At 40.0% G+C, this 27,678-nt stretch overlaps 2 protein-coding genes across 2 annotated transcripts; both read left to right on the forward strand.

Moving 5' to 3' along the window:
• The first annotated feature begins 13,307 nt into the window (after positions 1-13,307).
• Positions 13,308-27,182, forward strand: cops8 (COP9 signalosome subunit 8). Its single transcript, XM_080038242.1, has 7 exons — positions 13,308-13,411; positions 14,086-14,156; positions 15,913-15,961; positions 17,107-17,239; positions 23,341-23,448; positions 25,239-25,301; positions 26,237-27,182. Exons 1-7 carry the CDS (start codon positions 13,340-13,342, stop codon positions 26,314-26,316), a joined length of 576 nt encoding a protein of 191 aa, XP_079894368.1. The 5' UTR covers positions 13,308-13,339; the 3' UTR covers positions 26,317-27,182.
• trim63b (tripartite motif containing 63b) lies at positions 19,219-20,497 on the forward strand. Its single transcript, XM_080038241.1, has one exon. It carries the CDS (start codon positions 19,423-19,425, stop codon positions 20,479-20,481), a length of 1,059 nt encoding a protein of 352 aa, XP_079894367.1. The 5' UTR covers positions 19,219-19,422; the 3' UTR covers positions 20,482-20,497.
• Positions 27,183-27,678: the final 496 nt, after the last annotated feature.

A 27,678-nucleotide genomic window follows, 5' to 3' on the forward strand; every position in this document is an offset into this window, starting at 1 on the left:
CTGCTGCATTTGGGGGCAGCGCCATGACACACTTCACTGTACAGTATGGGCGCATGGCTGACAGGATATGATTAATGCCTGAGTCTATTTAAGACTTTCTGTAATTACAGAGAGAATAGGGGGATAGACAGTAAATCCACAAAGGGAATAACGCTCACAGTAAGACATCTGTGATGAATTGAGAACTGAGCCATGTGACACATGAACCATAGAACAATTGTATAATATTTTAATGATGTTTGACCTAGCAGTTGAGAAAGTTCTCTATTATAAGTACAGCTTTTGGAGCGCACAACTATAGTGATTATATGAATATAAAAGAATACCACAATGGCAGTTAATGGTAATACATTTAATTTGGTCGTTTTCATGTTCATGATTCCCATTCTTGCCATTTAGCAGAATCCTCTCCTTGAACTTTCCATCCACATATCCAACCCTCAATAATGTTCTCTTTCTGATATGAAATTCTGTGAAAGTATAAATTTTTATGTAACTACATTGGACATCATCTGTCTGCTTTAGTGCAAGTCAATTATAGATGATTCCAGATCCAAACTGACAAAACAACAGGATTGGACACAGGAGAAAAAGCAGTGCAATTTTGCTTCCATTCAAAGACCACTTGTGATTTCTTTCTATGATATGAGGAATTATTCAGCCTAAGCCTTGTGTGTGTGTGTGTGTGTGTGTGTGTGTGTGTGTGTGTGTGTGTGTGTGTGTGTATAACCACAAAGGCTCTGCAGGTTTTTTTGAACATTATTTGTTAAGAGGACACGTTACCAAGTCTTGCACATTGTGAGTTATTTCAGTATTAGCAATTACATTTTCAGTGAGGTAGGCTAAGAGACATATCCAGCCTATTCATTTTTTGCCTGGGTTGTATTCAAACAAGGGTTCCATCTAATTATTGTGTTTTTGAATCAGTTCTTAATCTTGATGTCCTTACTCAAGTCATGTGTTTATGCGTATTTCTCTTTCATTACTAGCTTCAAGATGAGCTATGTTTAAGACCCCTGCTTTCTTATTTACCACTCCTGTTTGCATTGTTCTATAATGTACCTTGTAAAGCTTTGGATTTAAGTGCTATAATGTTGATTATAATCTTTGCGTGAATACTGTATATTCCTCACCGGCAAAATCCACAATACAACCACTGATGGGGCCTCTAAAGCTTGTGTTTGGGCTTTAATAGCAACAGCACAGGCAATCAGTAAACGGTAATCAATATCTATTTATTACATTGATCCAATACATCATAGGTAGGTGGTAAACCTGCAGAAACACAAAGGCACAATAAGACATCAAGAATGACTAGACCTAGTGCCTGGCGGTTATTTGCCTCACATAAAATTGCTGAACTGTGAAAGTGCACTGGTGGTAGGCAATGCTTAAAAGAAGGTAACGCTTACGGCCTCCACACACATCCTGCGTCTACCTCTGGAGCGCGTCGCCTTACTTTACTGCTGCCTCTCTTGCGCTTTTCTCGGACACACATACAACGTCTCAACTACTGCTGCTGCTGCAGCGCTGCTTCTAAAAGCCCTGTCTTTCTAGATAGAGATGTCATAGATAATTCCCATTAAAAATGAAGTTATTTCATGTCATTTATGATGCATATGATTTATATTGAGTCTAACATTGAGTCTGGACAGTAATCCGTGCGCCCCATTGCCTTTTTTTTAAAGTTTTATTTTGAAAGGGACACACCAGGAAATGGTGAAACTACAGCGAAAGCTGCCGGTATGAAGTCAATATGACTCTCAGCAGAGTATTTCTCTATCAGTTAAAGCACAGAGACCCGAGAGAGACGTGCGGCTCTCAGAAAAAAATAGGCGAGCCTCCTGAGGTAAAGGGGAGCGTCGCTGTAGACGTGCCTCAGACGGCCGTCTGCAGCGCCGCACAGGTTGGATGTGTGTCCGCTCTAGGTTGATTACACATTCAGTGACAAAAAGTCCGACGCAGACGCACAGTAGACGCTCAGTAGAGGTAGGATGTGTTTGGAGGCCGTTATACCTTTGACAACATCAATGCAATCAGTTTATCCTCCAATCAAAGTGAGATTTTTTGGCAAATACTTCGAAAGTATTCTTGAGAGGTCACAGTGACCTTGACCTTCAAAATCTAAGCAGTTAATCCTTGAATTAGAGTGGACATTTGTGCTCACAAAAAAATGGACAGCCGTACGGACATAAGGTCGGACAACCTGAAGTCACCTGTGTGTGTGTGTGTGTGTGTGTGTGTCACACAACACAATCACACAACACACACAACTGATGCACTAGCAACTGATGTCACTTTTTAACCAATTTACGTATTTAACAGTGCTGTTGAATGTGAGTGTGTAGAGATAATTACATGTTTGCTTGTAATTCTGCTCCAGAAATGAGTTTACTCCTTCAGGGGAGCCACATCCTTGGGTTTTGCTCTCACTTTATACATTTTTAACTAATTGCATTCAGGGGTGCTTGAAACTGAAAAGGTTCTAAGGGAGTTGCCATGTGTTGTTTTTGCTTTACCTGCTAAATGTTGCATTTATATAGACTTGTATAACAAATCAGCTGGCCACTGGTAGTTGTGCCAGTGCTTCTGATGGCCAAACTGAGACTTTGCATAAGATATTGTAAAGTTTGTAAATTAGCCATCACTCCTTCCCTGGTGTGACAGCTTGAGTCCCATAGTATTCCAACATCTGAACAGCCAATGAAATGGCATGAAAAAGTTGCACATGCAGGACATTACACCTTGTTTGGATTTGTCACTGCATTTTTCATGATCTTGATCATCAAGTTAAACTGTAGAATAAGTATTTCTCTGGGGTGTATCTTTGGCCTTGGGGCAGCGCATGCAGCACCCCCAAACCCATCTATTAATCACTGTATTTCATCTCCCGGTTTTCAACATCACTTGACTTTCATGTTTCTGCAAATACTCTTAACTGTAATCATTGCTTAGAGTACAGACAGGATCTTAAAAAGGCAAACATGCCTGGTTAAGTGTGCAGTGCCAACAGCAGGAGGTGAGTGACTGATCTCCTGACCTGGAGCACATTTAATTATGAACCCAAGGAGAGAGTGACTACTGGAAGATTAGAAAACAGAATCACAGTCACGTTTAAATAAAGGCTGCAAGAGTGAGTATCATTTATAATAGTATATTGTAAGTTCATAATAAATACATTTGTATTTAAGTTTGCCTTTCATGACACTCAAGGTCACCTTAGATGCCTAAATAAGTAAGAAAAAGGAAACAAATAAAAACAGCCTAACAAGTAGTAAGACAGTTGCAGTGCAACATTGCTACTTTGATGGATGAAATTGCAGCCAGTTTGAGGGCAGGGTGTATGGTTCCAGAGTTAAGGGTCGGGGTTGCTTATTTAGTGATCATAGGGGAAACAGATGGAAGACAGCCTTTGACCACGGTGGTGGGGAGCGGATCAAGCTGTCGGTTTGGCTATCCAGATAACTTCTGATATGGTGTTATCTGTTGCTGTGGTGAAGTTAGAGAGGGGTATGTTAAGTGATTTGGCCCGTGGTTTCCATCCAGGGTGGGTCCCTTAGAGGATGTGAAGTGACTCAGCCAACTTTAAAGTGGATGGTGTTGATTTTGGAGTGGTTCTGGAGGGTTGTGGGGTGAAGTAGCTGTCTGAGAAAAGAAAAGGGGCTCTTGCAGTATTGATGAAGTTGGAGTAGTAGGCGGAATTTGGCAGTGGAGAGGACAGTCTTGTAATGTTGCAGATGTTCACCATAGATTTGGGTGTGTGCACTGAATGAATAACATAATCACAATAGCAACCATGACACTGCCATGTTAGCAGAATGTAGGCAGACACATGCAAAATAATCAATTGTCCATGCAGTTTGAACAATCTTGAAACCAAAGCTAATGGAAGTGGGAGTCATAATCATAAATTCTGTTTATCCAATTACCATAACAGTATATTGCTCTATTTAGCTGGGTGAAGAGCACATATATCAAGTTCCCCAGCAGTTCTGTTTTCCCTCGATAGGCTACACATAGACACTCTTCTGCTAATGATTAGCACTCTGTGTGGAAAATGGACAAAGATCCCTTCTGCGTGCTTTGACACACTTCATTACTCAGTGGTTGTTCTACAGTAGAATATGCCGAGCAGTAGCAGCAGCAGCAGTTCACATTGAAGCTCATGAGCGTGAAGAATCCACTGAATTAGAGATGACTGTCACATGTGAAGTGATGTTCAGGTTTGCTTTGAAAGAGTATAAAAACAGTGAAGTTTTAAACTTGGGCATCGAGCTGACACCGCTAAACTCGTGCACACATGCCATATGGTAGGGGTGGTGAAAGAAAATGGATTCATGTAAAAATCCCAATTCCTATCTTTTGGGATTTTAAATCGGATTATGCCACTAGTAATGTTGACTTGCCTGAAAATCACATGCAGACTTATATGAAGATACCGACTTTAATTTGCTGTCATACCATAATTTGCCACAACGCCTCTAAGCACACAGTGGACTGGAGTAGATCCTGATATCCTCCTTTGAACAAAATTGATTATGCATCGGAAATCGTTTTCAATAGAGAATCGAATCGTGGGATTCTGAAAGATTCACAGCCCTACCATATGGTTTCCCACCCTGTCAGGATTCATGAAGTCACTCTATGCGTATAAAGCACAGTCTGTTGTGTTGAGCACCAGGTGCCTTTTTTGCATATTTTTCACTCCACTGTCATTATTTTTTGTTAGGCCACAGCAGACATGCCTCAAAGATTCATTTTTGGGAGAATTCATATGGACAGAAGACACATTCAGGCAGATTCCAGTGTGACACAGCGATTTGTGAATTCTGCACACACCAGCCACCACTGTATGACTGTTTACGACTGGTTCAAGTTATAATGGGAAAAGCATCTTCACTTTCTCTTTGCGTTGTCAACACATTTAAAATTAATCAGACTCTCCTTTTTGAGGCTGTTTGATCCATCTGAGAAGGTGCAGATATCATCTAATTATTTCCAAAGCTTAAACTTCCCAACTTCAACAATCTTCCCTGCTGTCACTGTTGTTGTTCTGAATTGCTATTTCCGTTTTTCCAAGTGTTATGTTTACTTCATCCCACAGGCATGGCATGTAAATAAATTAGCACTGCGATGCACCTGCGATGAGTGTACTAATGCACTGTTAATATTTTCAACTGTGTTGCTATTTCGAGAAGGTTCATCTGCAATATTTGTATCTCTTATGTTGAGGACAAACTCAACTCATCCTAAAAATAGGATGTCTTTGTCAGAAGTTACAAAGGCTGTGAGAGGCTGTTAAATGGAACATGTAAACCTTGTCTATAATACCTCTACAACCCTACTGACAGTGCTGACAGCCGCTTAATTACTATTTTATAAAGGAAGGTTTATCTTTAGGTTTAAAAATAGGATGTCTTGATGAGATTTGACACACCTCATGTTCAAAGAAGTGTATATGCCATATCATATGAACATTATAAATAAATATTGGTATATTCCATTCAAGGTCCAGTGATTGTATGGGATACAGTTTTTGACTGTACTGTGTGCACAGTCAAAAACTTTCATTCCTCTAAGTGATGTATGCTCATTCACTGTAAACATGCATGCAACCCTGCTAAATATCAAACCCCAATTTACCATCAATCATGTGTTAAAGAGACAGAGACAGCCACGTGCACCACATGCTCTCACAGAAAGCTCTGGGTTTTTTTACGCAATGTATTCAGTTTATTGTCAGTAAACAAGGATTCAGATTAGGATTATCCTAAACTGTGCTATATAAATACAATCCATTATATATATTTTTTTAAATTCAACATCACAGAGCCCTGACAGCACCTCTGTTAAGCTCTCTGTGATCCCATAACTCTTTGTTAGTGTACTTCTTTTCATTTTACTACCAGAAACAGAGTGGATAAGAATAGGATTTGGTCATGACTCATTAATATTCTGTTGACCAGCAAGTCATGCCAATTTCCTGGCTGTCAATCAAAAATATATTAAATGACTGCAACAGCATCTGACAAAAGGTGATACATTCTGCAGCTCTGCGATGTATCAACATGTAGACAGAGAAGACAGAGATTTTACAAGCTGGAGGATATATTACAGCCTTACAACTGAATAGAACTTTTCATGATGAGGATAATCTACGTTTTTTAAACTTTTTTTTAATATACACCTTTTTTGTTAGTGTAAACCCGCCTGACATCATTTTCTTCCACATTAAAAGTCACTCGAAAGATTTCAGATACACTGGTTTACACTAATTTATTATGTTCAACATTCCTTCAGTAAGATATTTCTGAGTTTTTAAATGACTGAATTGTACAGAGATATTCAGTTTTGAATAACAATCTTGTGTACTTGACTCCTTGAAATGGTACTGTAGCATATTGCTGCCGTCTACTGTAAAAATAGATTCACATAAACTCCTTTTAGATTATGTGATACAATCGTGTAGAGCCTACAATCTGAGTGCTTTCTTTCTGATGACTTCAGGAGGATTTGAGGCAGACTTTCATGATTTGCCTTTATTTATAACACACAGAAAACAGAAATACAGTTAAACAATGAACAGAAATGTTGATATAATAAGCAAACGTTAATTAAAGAATGTCCTTCGGGATGAATAAAGTTCTATCTATCTTATCTTATCATATAACATGCAGCTATGGAGGAATTATTTGTTCAATAACAATATGTCTTGAAGGATTGTCTGTCCGCCTGTACCTGTACTGAAAAGTCTGTTTTCTGAAATTACCTTGAGAGAAAATTTAACAATTTGCACAATAGTGCCCTCACAATGCTCTGTTTGTGTCCAGACAGTTCAAGAAGAGTGCAGATAGGACTTCGCATTATTGATTCATTTTGCTGGATTGTTGTCATCAATCGTTCCACAGCCATCATCGTTGCTGGAGAGCAAATCTACTGTTATGTGCAGATGGAAGCACACAGACTTTGATTTGAATTGACACACGCTGAGTCGCAGTACCTGCCGGAGAGCTTTGTGTCGCTCGCTGCGGGAAGCGGAAAATAAAACAGCGGGAGCCAGAACAGCAGTAACTCACTGCAATCCACATAGATATTTGGGTTTGCAGTGAGCATCTGTACACATTTGGTACAGTTACTTGTTAATGTGTCAGTGTGGCTTATGGGGAAAACATTTTCTTAGCAAAGACATTATTTCTCATATGTTAAATGTTTTGTTTGTCAAAATCTACATATTGGACTTAAGCTGTTAGTAATACATGGGTCTGCAGCCTCCAAAGCTCTCATTATAGATAAAATACAAATTACATATGCACTGCCTACAAAAAAAAATTGCATCCATGTTAAGTCACATCTCAAACGCTTTAACTGCAGCGACAAAAATAGCTCCAATGATATGCATTGGGCTTTCATTAGCGTCAGCTTGCAATGAATGTCATCATGTTTAATAGATTATCTACTGTAGGTCCTCATTGATGAGCCAAGCCTACTAAACTGAAACCAAACATTCCCATGCCCTCGCCTACCCATGCAAACTAGAGCAAAGCTGCATTTACACTTTCGGCGTAAAGCCACATTTGGGTCAGTGGAAAATCCATTCTAAGCTATGGATGATCTGGTGTCTTGTTGAAGGTTGTGTTGTCCTAAAATCCAGGCAGTACATCCAGCTGCCACTGCCAGTCCCTTGGTAAATGCTAATGTAAATATCAGTGAACAGATGAGGTAACTTCAGGCAGTGTAACATGTAATGAGCGGACAGATTCTGAGATGCATTTAAAAGCAATTTTTAATTAAATAGGTTTGGGAGCCACAATGAAAGTCTCTTAATCACTTAAGTGATTGCCTTCACCTGTTCAGTTTGACAGAGACAGATGGGGTTAGCATGGGATAGGGATCATTTCGGTTGACTGCACTTTCTGCACTTTAACAACCCTTTTTAAATGTATTGAAGTTTATAATTTAATGTATAAACTCATATTTGGAGTGGAACTTTATTCATTTTACACAAGCGCGTCATCCAGTACTATCTTACCTTGTTTAGCCCCTTGCAGCCTTTTTGGACTTTTAGCCGCAATGAAAGGCTGCAATCCCTTAGATGTTCTACTGTGTGGTGGTTGCTGACATAAGTTAAGTAGGAAGCTATCCTGTGATGAACTCTTTAATCATAGGACCCCATGTGTGTCTATGTGTGTGTGTCAGTTCTTTTATATGCAGTTCAACAGCGTATATCTTTATTTAACTGTGTAAGAAGTAATGCCAAATCCTTGTCCCTGTTGTGTGTATGAGGCAATAGGATTTAGAACCCAAATACAGACACTGAGGCCGAAGAGATTGAAGAAAAAAGGACTTTACCAAACCATTGTTAAAATGTAGAGGCTTACAGTACAGAATGTACAGGAAGACAAAATCCTGGAGGGCAATGCAGGCCCGCAGCAGATCAAACAGGCAGAGGAACAGGTAGCAAAACTCTATGCACCACTAGACAAACTACTGGCAAAGGGGAATGGCTGCTGTGATAATGAGGGGCAGGTGTACCAGCATGGGAACAGGTGAAGAGCTGGACTGAGCATCAGGTGAGCAGGATTATGTGGTGGACATGTGGGCCCCTACAGCCTCCTGCTCCTACCCACTCTCTCCCTCCATTTGTGAGTTCCTGTGGGCGTTCCACCTGGGTCGTTCCAAACCAGTGACACTTAATGGTACGTTGGATTGGCTTTCAAAGCCTTATGCAATACAATGTACTTTGTCCTTAATCTCAAAAACTATGAAAACATTTAAAGAAAGTCTAAAAGTGCCCATGCCAGGAAAATATACAGCCTTATTTCTTAAATTAATAACTGTGGCCCCTTGCTCGGTTTTCTTATGATGCATTATCTGTATCTATTATAATTTAGCATGCCTGTTTTTTTTCTTCCAACAATCACCAGTATTTTTACTTCATATGTGTAAGTCATATTGTATCGTACACTATGATGATTTGAAAGCTATCCACCTACGAGGTGTAACTGTCTTTGAGATGGACACCTTCCTTGATTTTTAAAGTGTTGAGTGTCACTGTACTTGTATGTGCACGATATATAAAAAAAGTTGATCCTAAAGTTTAAAACTAAATCTGTGCTGTTATTTCCAGCCAAAATATATGAATTGGGCAACACTGCTAATGATTGCTCCTGTTTCTGTCGGATAAGGGTGAGGGCATCCCAAGGCTTGGTTAGTTCTACCCTACGCTTCATTAAGACAGCGTGCATGGATCGTTTTGGAATTGGGCTGTTCAAGGTAGCCGATCTGGAGATTTCCCTGAGAAATGCATGTGAATGAAGGAAGGGAGAAGTGCTGAAAAACTAATAAGAAATAGGATTATTCGGATGATGATGACTCAAACACATTGGTCCAACATTGGTTGGGCAGCTCAATATGTTTTGTTTGTTTGTGCATTATTTAGTTGAATGTTTTTTTTTACCCATTTAGTAAACAGATTGCCTTTTAAGATTTGTGAGCATTTGTCACATGAGACTTGATGGGGCACTCCACCAAAACTGTTTTAAAATGTCTTGTTGCTCAGGAGGGAGCTTTAATGTATAAACAAAGAACCCTGATGATGTCACTGCTGTAATAAAATGTCCTCTCAAGTTGCATTTTGGGAAATGTTGGGTACAGTGTTTTTGGATCACGGACAAGTCAGGACATCTTGGCCTCAAATTTCACTGCAGTAAAGCTCTGTGTGCCTTGTAAAGGGTCATAAGTTTGATTGCCACATCAACTTTAGTTTCAAATCCTGTCGACTTGCCTAAAAAATCCTTGACCCAGCCTGCTTAATTAATGCATTTTAGTAAAGGCCAGGACACACCAGTCCGACATGTTCCGACTACGCAAAAAATGGAGTCGGCCGTTTCAGGAAGCTCCAGTCTTCCCGTCGGGGCCAAAGAACACACCGAGACAACTGTTTATTTTCCGTACGCTCGCGGGACGTAATGTCTCCACAGCAGCAGGCGGCGCTAATCTGTATTGTGGCCCGAAAAAATACGAAAGCCGGAAATGATTGGACATCTCTCTAGAGCATAAGCATAGATAGAAATACGTATTTATATTTATGGACCATAAGAGCACAATTTTTAGCAGAGAGTGTCGAGCATGGTGTCGAGCAGTCAACAAGGGTTGATGCATGTGAGTACTCTCAAAACGAAACGAACAAACACATTAAAACGATGGCTAGCTGTTGTTAGTTGTTTGTGCTACCCGCCTCACTTCCGGGCTTCACTGATTCGCTAGCCCTCCACCAATCAAATTGCTCCAAATGAAAGACGGTCGGCCGACAGGCTCAAAACAAGCCCGACGACCTCTACGTCGTCCGACGTCACGGCACACACCAAACAGATTCGTCTTTTTTTTTTGACGACGGCGATTATCGGGCTGGTGTGTCCTGGCCTTAAGACACAGTGGAGAAACTGTGTGAACATCCCTCTTTGCATTGTTGCGTGCAGTTAGTATAACTGAGAACTGCCTACATCCATAAAATGTTACAATGTGTTCAGTATAAATAATACAAAAAATAATAATTCTGGTGGATGTTTGTATCTAAACACTTTATTTGCTCCTTAGAAGCACTAAGATTACGGTATGTGCACCTTGCTTCATTATTATTGTAATGAGTGTCTTAAATTAGGTATGGAGTCAATTTAATGTAATTCTTATTCTGCTTCACAAACAGGAATAAAATCTTTATGGGGATTGTTGTTTTGCTAAAGTTAGTAAAATGTAATTTATATTATTTCAACCAATACTGAAATTATAATGTAAAAAAATATTGTAAAAAATGAAAAGTTTCAATTGTCCAATGAAATGCAAAAAAAAAATAAACAGAGGACATAAGTCAGTAGCTAACGCCCTGTCCACAGGAGCAGGATACATGCAACACACTCAGACTGTGTCAATCAAATGTACACAACCTGCGGATGCTTTATATTATGCTAAAGACGATTCTGTTATTACATTTTTAGGAAACAGGCTCTTGGCTAGTTTCATATCAAGAAGATATTTCAGGCTTTAAAGCACAACAATGTTCAACAACAAGTATTGGACAAATAGAAACTGCGATCAAATTGAATGAAGCCAGATTACAGCCTAAATCTATTAGATATCAACCTTGTTAATGCCGAGGTACCGCAGAAATGTAATCACTACTCATTCTGAGGGCTGCTGTCCAATATCAGAAGGGAAGGAACTACTTTTATTTTTAAAAAGCTTTGTTGGCACAGAGCCAGAAGGCTGTTTTTCAAGAGTCTCTGACCATGTCTAGTGTGTGTGTGTGTGTGTGTGTGTGTGTGTGTGTGTGTGTGTGTGTGTGTGTGTGTGTGTGTGTGTGTCAATTTATCAGGAAACTGGTTGCATGTATGGGCATGTCATCGTAACTGGGACAGGGAGAGTACACCACTATAAACAGACATACAGCTGTAAGCATGGAACGCATCCTTCAGTACTTACAGCTATATATAACTGTATAAGTCCTCCACAGTAAGTTCACAGCATTCAGTTTTCTTTCTGCTGCTACGAGACAAGTGTGTCGTCTCAGCAGTTTCCTTGGGTTACCAACATGCGAATTCCAACAGGAAGAAGTGAAGCGAGTCAGCCATGTAACTCCTGGTCGAACACCTCAGTAGCTTAAAGTAGTAGACTTTAGCTCCTTTAATTTACACATTGATTCTGCCCTTTTCATGGGATTTGTTGACAGTAAAATACATTAGAATAAGATAATTTAACCCAAACACATACTTGAAAGACACGTACAGTCTTGAATAGAATATGTAAATTACCCATGCCTTAAATTTACTTGTCTAGTCTTCTGTACTTCATGATGTTACATCAATGCAGTTAAAATGCACAGCTCCCCTTTTTGAGTCTGTGGTAGACACAATCGAATAATGAGAAGCTATAAATCATTACAAATGAATGTCCTGAGATCCAGCGCACCAACACACTTGGTTAACTTCCAAAGATTTCCAGATACTTAAAGCAAAATCAAGACATTACGGAATTAAAATATACTAGGCAGGCCTCATTCAATCAAATTCTACCTAAGATCCCTCAAACAGAAATGTGTTTTCTAGAATTGTTATACTATAACTGTAAATTGTGGAGATTTGAGTACTTTGAATTATTCAAATGTTTTGCATGTGTTTTTAAGCCGTGTTTATCTAAACAAGCACGCATTAAACAACTGGAGCAATTCAAGGTGCATTTTATGAGGCAATTACATACCCATCAAACACATTTCATATTGTCGACTTGTCACACATTCACCCCACACACACACACACACACACACACACACACACACACACACACACACACACACACACACAGTACAATCATAAATATGTTCATGCCCTATGACAATATTGCAAAGATTTTGACGTGCAGCCACCTACCATCTGTGAATTTCACCCCCTGGAAAGAACTTGAATGGTTATGAACGGCACCATTCTTGGCGAGAGAACATAACACACTCTGGGATCAAAGGGGCTTGGGATTGTGCCAAGATGAAAGTTATTGTGCTGAACTGAGGTTTGCCTTTGATCTAATTCAAGAAAAACCCTCCACCAAGAGAAAAAGGCAACTTTTCCAGCTTAAAGCTATAACTACAAAACCAGGCTGAAGAGCAGTGTTTACTGCCCTCCATCAGGCAATATCATCTTCTCTTGGTTTGGAATATGCATAGATTTTTCTGCCAGCCAGAGCTATTATACCATTAGGCAAAAGTAAGTGAGAGCCCTAAGAAAGAGAAACTGACATTTATATTTTTGTATTAATTCATAGGAAACCATTCAAAATTATACTAATCTTGAATATATTAATAATTGAATAATACTTTATTAATAATTTAAAGGTGCTACCAGGAACTTTGAAATATTTCTGCTAGAAATAATTACTCCTCACTTAGTGGCTTTCCTCAAGCCAGTAAGCCTGATACACCTGGAGTGTTCCCTCGAAGGTTCCAGTCGGAAATTAAAATTCTAAGTGGCGGAAATATACGGCAGGAAATGAATGCAATGCAAGTAAACAAATAAATATTCCACTGTAGGGATTTTCTTAATTTCGTTGTTGGACTAACTATTGGTAGCCTAATTGGCCAAACTAAACGATGCATGTGTTCATTTAAATGTTTTAGTATGTTATTGCACTACAATCATAAAGCCTACATAAGATGTTCGAGGTGATGGGTGACAGTTATTGTAGTTTGAGCTTCATCCAGGTGGGGGCAGCAGCGGCCGAGATGTGCTAGCTATCTACTGTAGTTAGACAGCAGAAGAAGTATCCGGTTCAACAGCCAGGCATCAAGATCAACATGCCTACTGCTGTGATTATGGAGGAAAACTCGGACAAATTATTAGAGCAATGCGAAGCTCAAGAGCTCGAGGTAAGCACTGAATTGCGAAATGTATACAAAATGTGCCGTCACTTAATGCTGTCTTCAGGCTTTGTCTGTGGAGCCTTGGTAGCAGCGTTTCTGACTGCCAGACAGCTAGCTCATCACCAGTTTAGGCTAACGTTACGCCTAGAAGCTAGTCTGTTTTCACTACTCGAACGCTAATTTTACTGTGTCACTGTGTAACGCTTAACTCGTGTATTTCCCAGTGTCATTATTTAGCATGAGGAAGTGTCAGACTTGTTCTTACTCAGTGCTTCTGCTGTTAGCTTGTAGTAGATAGCTAGTTTGCTGTTTTAGTTACCCAGAAATCCCTCGGTTATGTTGTTAAACATAGTACAGCTAATACTAAAACATTGTGTTATGGCGGCAAGGTTAACTGTGTGGCGTTAGGCAATCTTATACTACCTTACATTTACCTTCTTCATGTAGGAGCTGAAATTGTGAAGTTAGGACCGATGCTAAAAGGTTAGCAGATGCTAAGGCAATTTCTAACTTAACTTTCAGACTTTGTTCCTGGTCTGTCAGTCTGTAGCTAATGTCTGATAGTGTATCATTTTTAAAATATACACCATGGATTGTTTAGGGAAGTAACATTAGCTTAATTTACTCCATTATCTGCTCATTCTTAGCTTTAACATCACACATGCATTTCTTTTCCCCAGGCTCCAGGGGGCATTGCAACACCTCAAGTCTACGCTCAGCTGCTGGCACTCTATTTACTTCATAATGATATGTAAGTCAACTCTGAGTCTGTCTGCAGTGGCTGAGTCTTTCTCTCTTTCTAAATATAGGGTATTTTATTAGGGTGGGTGGGTGACATGGACTGATTTGCAGAATCAAGTTTTTCCTTCATCGACATTGGACAACTCTTATTTTGCATATTCCTTTTAATTTTGAAGTCCTTAAATTCAATGCAAAAAAAAGCGCCCCTAATTGCAAAATGACTGTAGGAAAGCCCCTTTACTTTTTTGGCTTCTGAGGTTTGTTTAAGCACATATCACAGTGCATAACGCCAAAGGTCAAGTTATTTAAAAAGACAACTTTACTTGTCATAATTAGCCGTATCAAAGTACTATCTTGGTTACTGCAGCTGTCATATACAGCCAGACTTCCTTTCTTTTAATGTAACATTAGTATCTCAATGCCACTCAATAACACCTCAATCCATCTGCTTACTTATAGTTTTTTACGATTGCTAAACCACAGTGGGCACAACTGGAACGACAAGTGCAAAACTCTAACGACAGTATGCAGAGCAGCGGTTCATTCGGACCAAACTGTAGCTCGTTTTTCATTGCTTATACACAACGTTCAAAACTCTACACACCTATCTCATGGCTTAACCACAGCCTGCACAACACTGTGGATTTCCACCACTTTTTTCAAATGCTAACACACTGCTGCCACAACTATAAACCACACATTCAAAACAGAATGAATCCCTTTCAAACACTGCGGATTGCAATTTCAACTCAAACACTAAGATGTCTTGTTTAGACTTGTTAGTGAACATATATACAGTATAAAGGGAAAGCTCAAAAATATATATATTTTTTGGAAATGGACCCAGGAAGACAGGTTGTTGGAGGTAGAAGAGTGGCAGTGAGAGTGTGGATGTGTGGAGGAAGACCTAGAAGACATAGAGCTGTAATGTCTGATGAAATACAGTAAGGGCAACACTGATAGACCCTGTTGTGAATCATGGTCTCTCATTGAGAGAGGCAGGGTTGAGAGTGCAACCCAATCTGCAAAAATCTAAAGTTGCATCTGTAATACAAATTTTCCAGCAAACAAACAGCTTAGAGTTGCATCCTTACAGTAAATGACAACATTACAGGAATTGATTTCTATATTACAATTTTAGAATATTTACACAGATAAATACTACATTTGGAAATGTTTTCAATAAAGTATACAAAATGTGTATCTATTGAAGCAAACTTCTGATTTTAATTTCTTTTTGTTTTCCTAAAAAAAATGGTATGTTATAAAATAAACAATTTCATGTGAAAGAATTTCACCCTTTCATCAAAGAAAATATTATTTAATTTGTGTGAAATAACTCATATTATTCAAACTGCAAAGATTAAAAGTTTGTAATTTGTGTATTGGGGTTTGATGCTAGTGTTTATATTCTGAGCAGGTTCTGAGTGACAGTGTGTGTTATCTCAATGAGGCTGGTTCATAGTGTTTGCTGCACTGAACCTGTTTTGCAGGTGAAGTGAACTGTTCAGCTCCAATGACTGTTGGTAGTGCAGACTGTAGTTAAGGTTTTGCACATTGAGCTACAGTTGTGCCCACTGTGGTTTAGCGATCGAAAAAAACTGTAAATGTGAAAAAAAAATTCCTGGAATTGTAAAAAAAAAAAAAAAATGTGTGGCAAACAACAGAAGGTACCTTTTGTTGTATCAATACTTACCCTGTGTTATGACTATGACTGCCTGCACTTACAACTTTATTCTGTATATTGTCTTCTGTGGATCCAACAGGAATAACGGCAGGTATCTCTGGAAACGGATTCCCCAAGCAATAAAAACGGTAAGCATTATGTTAAGACATGTAGACACTGAAAGAATTACTACTGAAAACCATTCCTCCTGCTTATTCTGCTTCATATGGTATTGACTAGGGCTGATATGATCTCCATTCTAAGTCAAAAATCTATCGAAAAATGAATCACAGTCTCGACCTTCCAGGTGAAAGGTGAGTTGTCAATTTGCTCAGCCCCCAGGGTCACGTTTGGCACGCGTGCTAAAAATAAACCTGCCAAAAAGACACCATTGCCACTTCTGAAACCTTAAACCACCTTGAACCCCTCCTGCTTTGCTGAAATCACAGATGTGAAAGTATTTTGTGTTCCCGGTGAGTTAGCCACAGTTTGCAAGCTATGCTTTGCACGCGTATCATACTGGCCCGAACATTCTTCCTCATCGTGTGTCAGTACGCGTCCTGTTTGTTTCTGTTGTGTATTAAGCACCCTGCTGTGAAAAAGTGGTTTCATTCATGCTGTAAACAAAGCTTTGCACTAGTCATGTAGCTTATTGTATAGAAGAGAGGTGTTTTCTTCTCCTCTCCTGCAGTGCCACTTGTCCTGCACATTTTATACCACTCCCACCGGCTTCAACAGCTAATTTAAATGATTTCAGGATCAGGAGTTTATAAAGAGTTGATGATTTGAATCAGCTGGTCCCTCTATTACTTCTCTTTTTTAGTTTAATCACCGCTGGTTTATCACACCAACTCTAGTAAGCTCTAGTTGTCTAACTTGTCTGAATGCATAAACAATGGCAATTCAAATCCATAACATAATTTGGCTTCACACAGGACAACAGTTCAGACGTCAACCAGGGTTGCCTTTGTTTTGTTTAGGCATTAACTGTACAGTGAGATGGGTGTGGAATAAAATGATTTCCAAGATCATAACTCAGATGCTCAGCTGAAGGCTGAGGTTCTCAGATTGTATTTCTAAAAAAAAGCCTCATAAACTCAATATGGTTTTGGGTTTAAAATAAGGCACCATATGGACAAAATAACCAGTTACAAAATTGACTACTGTGATAACTGATTCAATATCCTACTGTAAATATTTGGGTGTGACTGATTTTCACATACGTATGATGAACCCAACCTTGTCAACTGTTGCATACTGAACAATTTGGAAATGCTTTTCCACTTGTATACAGGCAAATCCTGAATTAGCAGCCATTTGGGCCGTTGGCCAACACATTTGGCAGCGGGACTTTCCAGGGATCTACACTGCAATCGCAGCTTACCAATGGTCAGAGAATATCCTTCCAGTCATGGAGTCCCTTAGGGGTAAGGCCACAAGTCAAGTCTTATCTAACCTGTCGCATTCATAACTTCACATGTCATTCAGCTTTTTAGGTTTTGAAAACACTTTAAATAAGATGTGCCTTACATATTTGGCTCTGGGGAAACCTTAGCAAAGGGACATTGAAGTGAATTAAATATTAACATTTTCCCTGCATGATTTAGAATTTAAATTAGCAGGGGGGACAAACTTTAGCTATTATGCAAAACACAGGTGGAAAAAACATGTTGGAAAATAAAGGGTCCGCAGTGTTTCCCACAGGTTAAGAATGTACTTGCGTTGGTCAGGTGGTGGCCCAGATTGTGACGGCGCAGCGTGTGATGGGCGGGTACAGCAATAAATTAGTCAAACAAAGGTTATGAACTTATGTTGATAAACAAGTCAATGACGTTACATAATTTAGAAAGGATACCTACGTAGCCTTTTAAACAAACCAGACTATACAGTTGGGCGGTATTCAATTTTTTGATTGTAAACAGTATTACCTTTGTGTAATTGCGTTGGCCGTTTTATATATATTTTTCTTCTATTTACTACTTCGGCAGCAGCTGTAGATTTTGTTTTAGTTTATCACCTAACACTACTTTTCACAAGATCACATTGAGCTAATCAAGGTAAGCTATCTCCGCCAAATTGTCATTTTAACCAACAGCACTTGAAAATATCACCATGTAACGTGACGTTATTCAGAGGCTGTCAGTGACGCGCAAGGATCTTAATAGCGCTGCCTTTTTTGACAAGTTCTTTATTTGACAAATGAAGGGTAGCCTACATCTATCTAAATGGACGGGCCGCCCAAGTAGAGCCTATTTGTGGGAAACACAGGTCCGGATTTGACTGCTTATAATTCCTTTTCATTTCCAGCAGTGTGACATGGTTGTTATGATGAGGGCTATATCACACAACGCAATGCTTTCATAATAATAATTTTACATACTCACCATAATGATGCTTATACTGTCATAAGGTAATCCAATATTTAGATATGTTTGCTGTCTTGAATTCACATATCTTCTTACATCAAATTAATAATTTTAAGATACATCCTTGTTAAAATTAATGTCCTTTTGCTTAACTCTTGGGGCATCTACTTCATATGATGCAAGAGTGCATCCCTTGTGCAAGAGTTTAAGAATAGCTGTTCCCTCATGTTTACTCTTCTGTGTGTTGATCTGCCATGGATGCTGACGTACTGTATGTCACAACACGCTTAGGTAACGATTGATGATCTTTTCAATGGATGTGGTGAATGTGTTGACTAACTTGTCTAAGACTATCATCTTTTTACAATAACATTTTACGATACATCTGATTAACCACTATATCTCAATGCAACCTGCAAGTACCATACTCGTTGGCCATACACTTTTCATTAACATTAGGCATAAACATTGCAACAATAACACAAAAAGGGATTCGCAAAGGTATTCAATTATAAGAAAAAAAGTACATCTTCATATTTGAAAAGCATTTACCAGCAGATGGTGACTTTAATTTACAAAACGACTTAACCATTTTGACTTGTTAAGGCATCAACAAAATGACAATTTACTATATATCAATATCGTTGGTTGATTTGAATTTAGACATTAATATGGAAACTATATAATATATGAAATATACCACAATAGGTTTTTTTTTGTGTAAATAAATCAAGGTATATGAATAGCAAACTATGTTATTGACAACATATTTAAAGGTGATTTAATTATCAAACCAACACAGGTGTCACAGGATGTTGACATTTACTTGTTTACCAATACATTTGAGCTCACATGGACCTTGGTTGTCTCTTGTCAGTCCACAACTTGTGTCACTGTTAGAGGGGACGGAGTGCCCACTGGGACATGTGACACATGCAGCACTAGGTAGGAGGGGTCCATTTCTGTGAAAGGATCCCAAGGCAGCAAGCAGGCAGGAATGTATGCTCTGTTTGGTGGAAAGGATCGGATGTCACCAGCTGTGGGGGGCTGGTATAAAGGGCCGTGCTACTAGCAGTGAGCCAGAATAGATAACAGCATTTCAAAAGCAACGGCACACTCCAAGGACAGAATTACAGAATCTGCCCTTTTATTTTAATAATTTCTGAAACCAACAGAAAGAGAAAACACTTTTAGTTTTTTCTTGTGAAACTTACTGGTCTAACTGCAGCGAGAGACTTTGCATAATGGATGTTCAGAGGACAGGATCTATGGTTCGTCCTCCAAGCCCCATGGATAGCCTTGAGAAGCAGCTGAGCTGCCCCATCTGCCTGGAAATGTTCACCAAACCTGTGGTCATCCTGCCCTGCCAGCACAACCTGTGCCGTGGTTGTGCCAGTGACCTCTACGACTCACGCAACCCGTACCGCTTTTCTGGCGGCGTCTTCCGCTGTCCTACTTGCCGGTTTGAGGTTGTCCTTGACCGCCACGGTGTGCATGGGCTCCAACGCAACCTGCTAGTTGAAAATATTATTGACATCTACAAGCAGCAGCAAGAGGGTAACAACACCACCACTGACACAGAACCCACCCTGAAGCCCAAAGAATCCAAAGAACCGCTGTGTCAAGAACACGAGGATGAGAAAATCAACATCTACTGTGTGACCTGCCAGGTACCCACCTGCTCCATGTGCAAAGTGTTTGGCCAGCATAAGGACTGTGAAGTGGCACCTTTAGCAAGTGTTTACCAGGCCCAGAAGACTGAACTGAGTAATGCTATCGATACCCTTGTGTCCAGCAATGGCCGCCTGCAGGCCCTGCTCAACCAGATGGAAGACGCCTGCCGTGTTGTACAGGAGAATTCTCAGTGTGCTAAGCAAGGGCTAGCCGAACGCTTTGACCTACTATATGCTGTCCTGGAAGATCGCAAGACCATACTGCTGGAGCAGATTGGTAAAGAGCAAGATGAAAAGGTGGCAGCTCTGCGGGCACTGGCTCAACGCTACGGGGAAAGACTGCAGTCCAGTTCAGAGCTCACCGATACGGCTGTGAGGGCACTGGAGCAGGGAGGAGCTGCTGAGTTTCTGTTAGCCTCCAAGGGGCTTATCAACCAGACCAAAGACGCAGCCAAATGTTCACTGGGCGAAGAGAGGCCAGAACCAGGATTTGAGAAGATGGACCACTTCACATTGTCAACAGATCACGTTGAAGCAGTCCTGGCAAAAATGGATTTTGGATTGGTTGATGAAGAAGAATTTGAGGATGCAGAGGAGGAGGAGGAGGAGGAGGAGGAGGAGGAGGAATAATTAAATTGTAGGTGCTGATGGACTTATAGGAAATAATGTAATTTGTGCTTTTGAAGTTTTATTTTCTTGAAAAGTGTTTATGGCAGGGACTCTGCATTTAATGTTGAAAGAACTATAAGGTTAGTTTGGATGTGGGCTAAATGTCTTGCCCTCACTTTCAGTGCAATATTCAATTTTAATGTTGTTTGTACCTTTTCATAACTTCTTTTTATACTTTTGTACTTTTATGTGAGTTAAATGAACAACTAGATCTTTATGAATGTAACATATAGAAAGTAGGAAGATTGATGAAACATCTTTTTCCCTCATAACTCGTGAAAATAGTTATTTGTATTTCTCTCACATTGTTCATGTTTGTGTTGAATTGGTGATCAGCTGATCTGCTTGGGATCACCTCATCTGTTTTTCTATGGATCGTGGAATAAAGCTGCATGAAGTTAAACATCTTTTTGATTTATTTCTAAACTCAATCATAAGGTTTAGGTAAAGGAAGTATACAAAGAAAGAAAACCACAGTATTATTTTGGCATTATTATGCTGTTTCCATCAGAACATTTCCCTGTTTCATACAGCTCTTACTTGGCAATAGGCTGTATTTAAAAATAAAAGCCCTTGCCATGTCCTGTACGCTTTGCCTTTGCCGGTGAAAAGTAGGGGCTATTTTTAAGACGTGAGAGGGTGAGAAATGATAGCCACCCTGGAATAGACCGTTGGGGAAGGACAGGCCAGGTCCTGTTTCTCCTCAGTAAAACTCCTATCCTCTCACGCATGGACGACTTACTCAGCAGCTCTTAACCTAACTCTGGAGTGTCAGAAGACCATACTAAGAAAGAATGGTCCAGTTGCTACAAGAGTCATCACCTAACGGTCAAAAGGCCATGGTAAAAATACATGTCTGCCTGGGGACTGAGTTACAGAAAAACCCCTTGGAAAGAGACGCTGTGTTTGGACCGTTTGCTGCAAGAAAATGTATCCAACACAAAACAGTTTTATGAGGTGTTATATTTGTTCACTTTTAACAGATGGGCGTTTGATGCGGAGTAGAGAGGTGGGATCAAAAACTAGGTCGATTTCCACCTCAGTAATTTTTGATTGATGAGACACCATGTAAGTGTTGTCACAATACCAACATATTTGTTCCGAGACTCGTAGCAATAGGACTTTTTGATACTTTTCGATACTGAAAATTATTAGAAAACCTTAGAAAACCTATCAAGTCTATCATAGGACATATGTCATATCATAGGCTTGTATTTGAAAAAAGAAAAAAGCACTTCCAATGTGTTTTTTTAATGGAGTATACGTATAAATGAATAAAATAAATTCTACTAAAGTAGATTAGACCCAAATGAAATCAGCCCACAAGTGCATACAATCATTAGTGAAATATTTTTTTTGTTCTGTAATGACCCAAAATTATCGCTGGTACCGTTGTCATTTTTCAGTTCCTGTATTCTTTACAGGTCTACACCACATTAACTAAATACAATATGACTTAGATCCCATTTATCTGTAACCACACTTTTCAAATAGTCTGCTTTAAAAGGTCTCAAACTGGACTGCAGATATTCCTCCACTGTATTACAAGCCATGAAAGTACCCTCAAACACAACTGAGACATACATTTCAACTTGACATTTTTCAAAGTCGTTATTATATATAAAGTCTGTCCCTCCACCTGTTTTTAGACGAGCATAGTAACGTGGAGAGGACAGGAGAATGAGAAAGAGCTCTTGACAAAGCTCCAGCCTTCCCCTCACAGCTGTCTTTACTCATCCCACTTATTATTGTTACTGCCCCAAGCTGCAGCAACAGATTGGGGGCTGACTGTTGTTACACACACGCCGCCGTTGCTAGGCTATAAAACACCAAAGGCCACAACCCCTAAAGGCCTTTACGTGATAGCTTTCGGGAGCAGCAGCAAAGACATGCCAGTGTCCGTTGTTCCATGCTGCTGTGAGGCCCTCTGTCACCCCTAAAGTTATCTCCTACAAAACTGCAGCGCCATGTCAAGTCAGGCCCGATAACTGGGACAGCTCTGACGGAATGGAAGCCTAAATTGGTGCCTGCTGATAAAGGTGTCAGTTGTTTTGTAGTGTAAGCGCTGCACAGTAAATATAGCTTTGAATTATTTCAAGCATGATTCATTAACCAAGGTCCAATAAGTATTCTTGAAGATGGAACACCTTCATTTAATTTATTATTTCTCATCAGGAGTTTATCACACGATTAAAAAGTTCTCTAACAACAAAATGCATGATTTAGATTTTAAAGAAACCCAGATTCAAAAAGCAATCGAAGGGAAACCAAGAGTTTGTGTTCAGAATAGCTTGATTTTGTTTGAATCCCAAACCAACTCATGTCAGTTGCTAAGTCGTATGTGACTGTGTGCTAGTTTGGTGTAGATATAGGGTTGTTGGAGAGATCAACTTCCTAAATGCAAATACACATAATTGCCCAAGCCAGATGTTAAGATGAAGAGAAAGGAAAAGCATGAAATGACAAATTCAGGCCTTCAGCATTCATTAGACATTTGACCAAAACCTACTTACTGTACCTGTGTTTTCTAATGATCATAGCAATGAACTTTTTATTCAAAAACTGCCTCTGGCTTCAAAAAACCCACCTGTCAGTCCTAATTTATTGTTATTTGTTATGGTTACAGTGCTAATTAGTAGCTTTATTTACACAAAACATGACTCTTAAACGCCATGATAAAATGACATATCAGCATGTCTGAAGGTCTTCAGCAAGTTGCTGTTGCCCATATACTGTAGGCACTTAAAATAGAACCAGAGCACGGTTTTAGCATGCTATCCTATCTGATATTAATGTCTCTGCTTAATGCATCCTTCACAGAGAGCACACGGCAAAGGGCATACAGTCTTGTGGCCCAGGCTTACACTTCCATCGCAGCAGATGATTTTGCAGCCTTTGTTGGATACTCTGTGGAAGAGGCAGTAAAGGGTAAGATTTAATTCACATAACCTACATTCATTTTTTTACAAGGTCACCTATTGTGCAAAATTAACTTTTTCATAGTTTCTTTCAACATTAATATGGGTCTACAGACTCCCAAAGTATAAAAAAGAACTACCGACTCTTTTTCTCTACCTCCACTTTCTGAAAACCTGTGTCCAAAACCAGATACCAGTCTCCACTTATGACATCATAAGGGGAGAAGCCACGTCCCTCCTTATCAACCTAACTTAGCACAACCGCCACTTGATAAGGCGTGCAAATCATTAGTGAAAGATTTTTTTGTGTTCAAACCTTACTTAGCACAACCTCCAGTAAGATTCAAGGCCAATTAGAGCAGATTGGACATTTTGGAGGGCGGGGCTTAAAGAGTCTGAAACGGAGTGTAATGCCTTGTTTCCACCGAGTAGAGCGGGTCGGAGCGGTTTGGTCCGGGTATTTTGGCTTTTCATTTGCCAAAAGTTGGGTAGGGTACGGATATAAGCGCTCCTAACCGCTCTAAGCCGCTCCTATTTTCGGTACTCCTCCGTTGGGGTACCAGCCGCCTGAAAGAGTGCCGAAAAGGCGGAGCTACACATGCCGTCTGTTTATTGGTCGAAAGAATCATTACCGTGTATAGTCACCTCGGCAAGAGTAAAGAGTCTTGTGTTTTGGCGAAAATGTGAGCGCAGCACTGTTTATTGTGTGGTGTTTTTCCTCGTCATTAACCCATTGATGACGGCTGCTCCACTACACACTCAGTCACTACTCTCCATGCTAAAAGGAAGCAGGATTATAACTTCATTTAGCACATTATTTTTAAATATTTTTTATATTATTTATTCTTTTTTTTTCTCCCCCATCTAATTTTGACGATTTTTAGAAAAATGTGTTGGTGTGTAAGCGCTAAGGGAGCATGTTTAAATAAAACCTGTGAACCTTAACTTTTAAATGTATTTTATTTCATGTTTCTTTGTGCTACACAGGCTTAGATATTAAGGTTTTGGTAGACTTGACAATTCGTACTATTTTTTCAGAAAACCCTCAGGCATTAAGGACATGCATCCTAGATTGCTATAGTCATCAATGGGTTAAATTAATCAATTGGCTACACTGTGTCCCACTGCTATGATTTCACGTAGCTGCCGCAGCCAGCGCTATTCGCTCACTGTCTTTATCAGTTGCACCGAGCCGTCTCTGTGCGTTTACGCTCACAACAACACGGGGGGAATAAATAAAGAAGCGGCTGGTTTGACCAAGCAAAAACGAGAGACCGATGGCTTGACCACAGTTGTTCCACAGCTCGATAATTTGACAAATATTCTGGTGACGGCTATCACAGTCCAGCCTAAACCCCGCCCTACCAGTAAGGGTAGAGTCCGCGGTGGAAACGCCACCGAGATTCTTAAAAGTGAGCTGTCCTGCTCTGAGCCGCTCCGACCCGACCCGACCCGCTCTACTCGGTGGAAACAAGGCATTACAGACAGAGGCGGAAAAGAGGAGATTTAGCAATGGCACTGTGAGAAATATTAAATGTTTTGTTTTTAAGCTACACCATGAAACCCAAACTACAATTTTGAACCTGAAAATTAGTATATGTGGCCTTCTTATATTATTTTCAGAACTAAACCCAACAGTTTTGTATGTACTTACCAGACTTCAGCAAAGACACAGACTTAAAAAAACAGCTGTGTTATTGCAACATTTCCACAGAGGTGTAATGCAGTTAATTTCCATGACATAACTACTTCTACATTTGCTGATGAGGGTATTTCCCACCTCTGTCTCTTGTCCAAAAGGTGTGGTGAGCCAGGGCTGGCTGGCAGACCCCGCTACCAGGATGGTGATGCCCAAAAAGCCAGGTAGGTGGCAGTACTGCTCTTTTAGTTTGCATCCGTCAACAGCTCACTTGTGTTGTTGCTCAAATGCTTTTCTCTTCAGGAGTAATCCTGCACCCACTTTCCTGCTACTTGTCTTCTGAGATTTTTATAGACACACAAAAATGTCGAGAGTAGCGATTTAGGAGCCCTTTAAATCTCAAAGAAAGACAGATGACTTTACTTTTCCTAGAATCTCTTGAACTTTTTCATTTGCTTAGTCTCCTTTGGCTTTTGTCCACATTTCCCAAACCACGTCATTCCCTTTTTTCCTCCACTGCTCCCATATTTATTTGTTTATTTATTTATTTTATCACATGATCACGTCCTCAAGCCCAGAGAATCACGGATTGATTCATCTCGTAACATAAACCAACAGATGTATGCAAAAAGTCAAGGAGAGTAGGTCGCGGTCTATCTTCGTCTCTGTAATCATTGGACACGACTGCTGACGCATCTGCTCTGCACATGTCCAGCACAAAAACGCTAACCCACTCAACCATACGTCCTCAAATGCCTGCTCCCCCCCCCCCCCCGCCCCCCCCTCCACAGCACCACCCGCACTTTATAGCACTTGGTAATTTGGGTTGTTGGGTGAACAATCTCACACAGGAAAACAGTCTGGTAATGTAAAAGTGTTGTAATGATCTCCAGGCTGAATGTCTCACAGTCAGGCACATGGTGGGGGAGACGCTGCTGATAGTGTTGTTAAATAGGTCAGGGAAGCAGAGAGCTCAGATGTCGACTGTGTTGTTAACTTGAAACCTGTGGCATGCTCAGTCTCTGAGTTACAGCACGTGGGCTGCAGCCACCGTGTTAAAGCCAGGGAGATTTGAGGAGATCGATAGCACCTTGACTCAATGAGGAAAACCCCCTCTGACTCTATCTCTCTCTATTTCTCTCTCTCTCTCTCCCGACAGATCCTCCCCCAGTCTCACTGGTTCCAAATGAGCAGCAGTTGGCCCGACTCACCGACTACGTGGCTTTCCTCGAGAACTGATAACCCACCACCACACACAACCACTGCCACCCTTTTCTGCTTGCCTGGTTCAGAGGGAGAATTGAAGTTTGGATTGACTCCTCCCACTTCCTACTTACTGATATAGACGTACGGAAAACACACCCATCACCTTTCATGAATGCTGCAAGCTCCCCTCCAAGACCTGCCTATTTATGTTTATCGACTAATACGGCTTCTATTATTGAAGTTGGAGTCAGCGATTCTGGAGAACGCTCGTTGTCAAAATCACTTTATATTTCAAAATAAGTGTTGTTACACAGCCTAGGCCCTTTACACTGGTATGTAAGCAAATGGTATGTAAACAAAGGGGTCTAGCAACATGCCTCTTTGCAGAGCCTGGGATGTGTATAAACACTGTATTTATTTTACTTTCAGTGCACACACACTAGGGAGAGGAGATATTTACTGATTTTGACAAAAACATATTTTGACGACAATCATTCTCCATAATTGCGGACTCCACCTTTAATTCACATATGTAAAATTGTCATCTTTCAGATACGATGTATTGTATTATTTTTGTTCTCTCTCTCTCTCTCTCCCTCTGTTTCTCTCTGCAACCCACCTGATGTATAGAATTCGGTCTCATTTCACAGGACATATGTTTGCCATCCCTGTCAGTATGTTTTCATTGCTAACCTAACAAACAAACCCTTCCCACACAAGAGAAATACACAACCTAGTATGTACAGTACATCCATTCTGCTTAAGTACTTGAAGGTTGCCTTGAAACAAAGTTGTCAGGTACCATAAGTCTTGGCGTGCATGCTTCACCGTGTGGATTTCAGACCTCATACTTTGAAGTTAATGTTTTGACTGGTGAATAAATATTTTGCTGTTTCTAATTGAGTATTCCTTTGTTTCATTCATTCAAGGTTTTTGTTTCAGTTTGGTCTTCACAGAGCAGGCTGTGTTCAATCACAGATAATGAATCTAGAGTTGTACTGTATTTGGCCTTAATGATGAAAATATGTTTTTCCTTTTCCTTAATGCCTGGCATTAACAATTAACATGGGGCAGAACATAATGAATGAAGAAGCATGTCACTGCTGCAGTTATAGCCATGTTAGACCACCAGGTAACTTGGCAATAGAGAAAAACGATCAGAATCTATTACTCCACATGTAAAATGGTAACATTTGCTTTGGAAGATTAAAGGAGCTGCAGTAACTCAAGCCTTTGAGTACACAAACATTCCTTTCTGTTGCATGACTAAATCCACTAGGTTGCATCACTTTAATGTGCAAAGCCAATCTTTCCATCAGTTTCGATATTTAAAATTGCTTTACAGATTTTCATTATCAATGTTCTCTCGGCTCAGTGGGAAAATATGTTGGGATG

The sequence above is a fragment of the Ammodytes marinus genome (assembly GCF_949987685.1).
Source record: "Ammodytes marinus genome assembly, chromosome: 12".
Classification (NCBI taxonomy): domain Eukaryota; kingdom Metazoa; phylum Chordata; class Actinopteri; order Uranoscopiformes; family Ammodytidae; genus Ammodytes; species Ammodytes marinus.

Coding starts and splice junctions, on each gene's coding strand:
- trim63b (XM_080038241.1), top strand. CDS start 19,423: ATGGATGTTCAGAGGACAGGATCTATGGTTCGTCCTCCAAGCCCCATG.
- cops8 (XM_080038242.1), top strand. CDS start 13,340: ATGCCTACTGCTGTGATTATGGAGGAAAACTCGGACAAATTATTAGAG. Junction 23,449..25,238: donor TGTGGAAGAGGCAGTAAAGG/GTAAGATTTAAT, acceptor CTTGTCCAAAAG/GTGTGGTGAGCCAGGGCTGG. Junction 25,302..26,236: donor GGTGATGCCCAAAAAGCCAG/GTAGGTGGCAGT, acceptor CTCTCCCGACAG/ATCCTCCCCCAGTCTCACTG.